The following is a 1,365-nucleotide window of genomic DNA, read 5'->3' on the forward strand; positions in this document are numbered from 1 at the left end:
AAAAAAATGAAATCTAAATAAGTCATTTTCTTCTTAAATTAAATGCATTTTTTCTTGAATTAAGGATTTAAGTGAGACACTTTGCCAATGGAACAAGACAATTTACACTTAAAATAAGAAAAAACAATTGCATTGTCTTATTTCAAGTGCATTTTATCTAGATACCTTATTTCAAGAGTAAAAATACTACTTCCATTGGCAAATCAACTTATTTACTTGCTCAAATTAAGGGTATAAACCCTTAATTTAAGAAATTTTTACTCATTTTGAGATCATTTTTGCAGTGCTTGCCTAATGGTAAATTACCCCCCCTGCATTAAACCCAATTTCAATAAGTCCAACACACTGATGCTCTGTGGAGCATATCTGTGGATAACTTGATGTTTAGTTGTTTTTTTTACAAATGATGAGGTGACGGTGGAATCAAACCTTCAACCTTCCTGACGCAGGTCACTGAGCCACAGTCAGTGTCACAGTCATTTATAAAGAGAAGAAAACATTTCATTTAAATGTAGCAAAAAACTATTTTTCTATTAAGACACATTTTTAAAGAAAGACCAAAGTTTAGAAACATCCTTTGGTGGATTGGAAGCAGAAAAGCTTGGCTAAGAAATCCAGACAAAAACAATTCAAATGTCAACCCATCCAACACATATATAAATCACAAAGGCTGCAAAAGCCAAAATATATCCTACAAAGAACAAGGTGTCGATTATTATAGCCACTCTGGTGTAGAATCCAGGCGACCTCTGACCTCCAGCTTCCTGTTGAGCCGCCTTCAATTCCTCCAGGACCTGTTTCAGCAGATCGGCATGGCCGAGTTGACCCAGAGGGAGAGCGCCTTGCTCTGGTTTGACTTCTCCGTTCTCTGAGTCGCCCTCTGTGTCAGGAACAGAAGGATATTGATGCAGATTATTGTTGTTATGACAGCAGGTGTATTTAACACCAAACAGCAGAGCAAATGAACAGCCTTTCATTAAACTGTTGTTTTCTATAAACCGCCCGCTCAAACTTTTTCATCTCCTCTTCTCAATGTTTCTTCTAGAATTCTGAAAAACTCTTAAGCAAAAGGCATTTCATATAATCTATAACATCAGACAACAGTAACCTAAATGCACTTCAATACAGCAGTCTGCTAATGATGAAAGGGAAACATGATGGGAGGAGTGGACATATTTGCCTTGTTGTGGGGATCAAAGAGGCAAACGTCTCAGTTTTCTCGTCCAAATGGATCAAGACTCAAGTGGCTGAGCTCAGCTGTCTTCATTTTCTCGGTTGGACTCACCCTTAAATATAGGATGAGAAAAGCTATGCTATGCTATTCTGCATAGAAAAACCAACTTAAGAGACTCCAGCATCTGCTCA

The 1,365-nt window shown here is 37.5% G+C and overlaps 1 protein-coding gene across 1 annotated transcript in view; it reads right to left on the reverse strand.

Annotated features, from left to right (window-relative positions):
- Positions 1–293: 293 nt before the first annotated feature.
- LOC107087691 (5-hydroxytryptamine receptor 3A-like) overlaps positions 294–1,365 on the reverse strand; it is a 15,421-nt gene continuing 14,349 nt past the window's right edge. The window contains exon 7 of the mRNA XM_015379403.1: positions 294–880. Coding sequence (XP_015234889.1) covers positions 630–880 — 251 coding nt within the window. The 3' untranslated portion in view covers positions 294–629. The remainder of the gene's footprint in view (positions 881–1,365) is intronic.

Source organism: Cyprinodon variegatus, unplaced genomic scaffold (genome assembly GCF_000732505.1).
Source record: "Cyprinodon variegatus isolate N-32 unplaced genomic scaffold, C_variegatus-1.0 Scaffold191, whole genome shotgun sequence".
Lineage (NCBI taxonomy): Eukaryota > Metazoa > Chordata > Actinopteri > Cyprinodontiformes > Cyprinodontidae > Cyprinodon > Cyprinodon variegatus.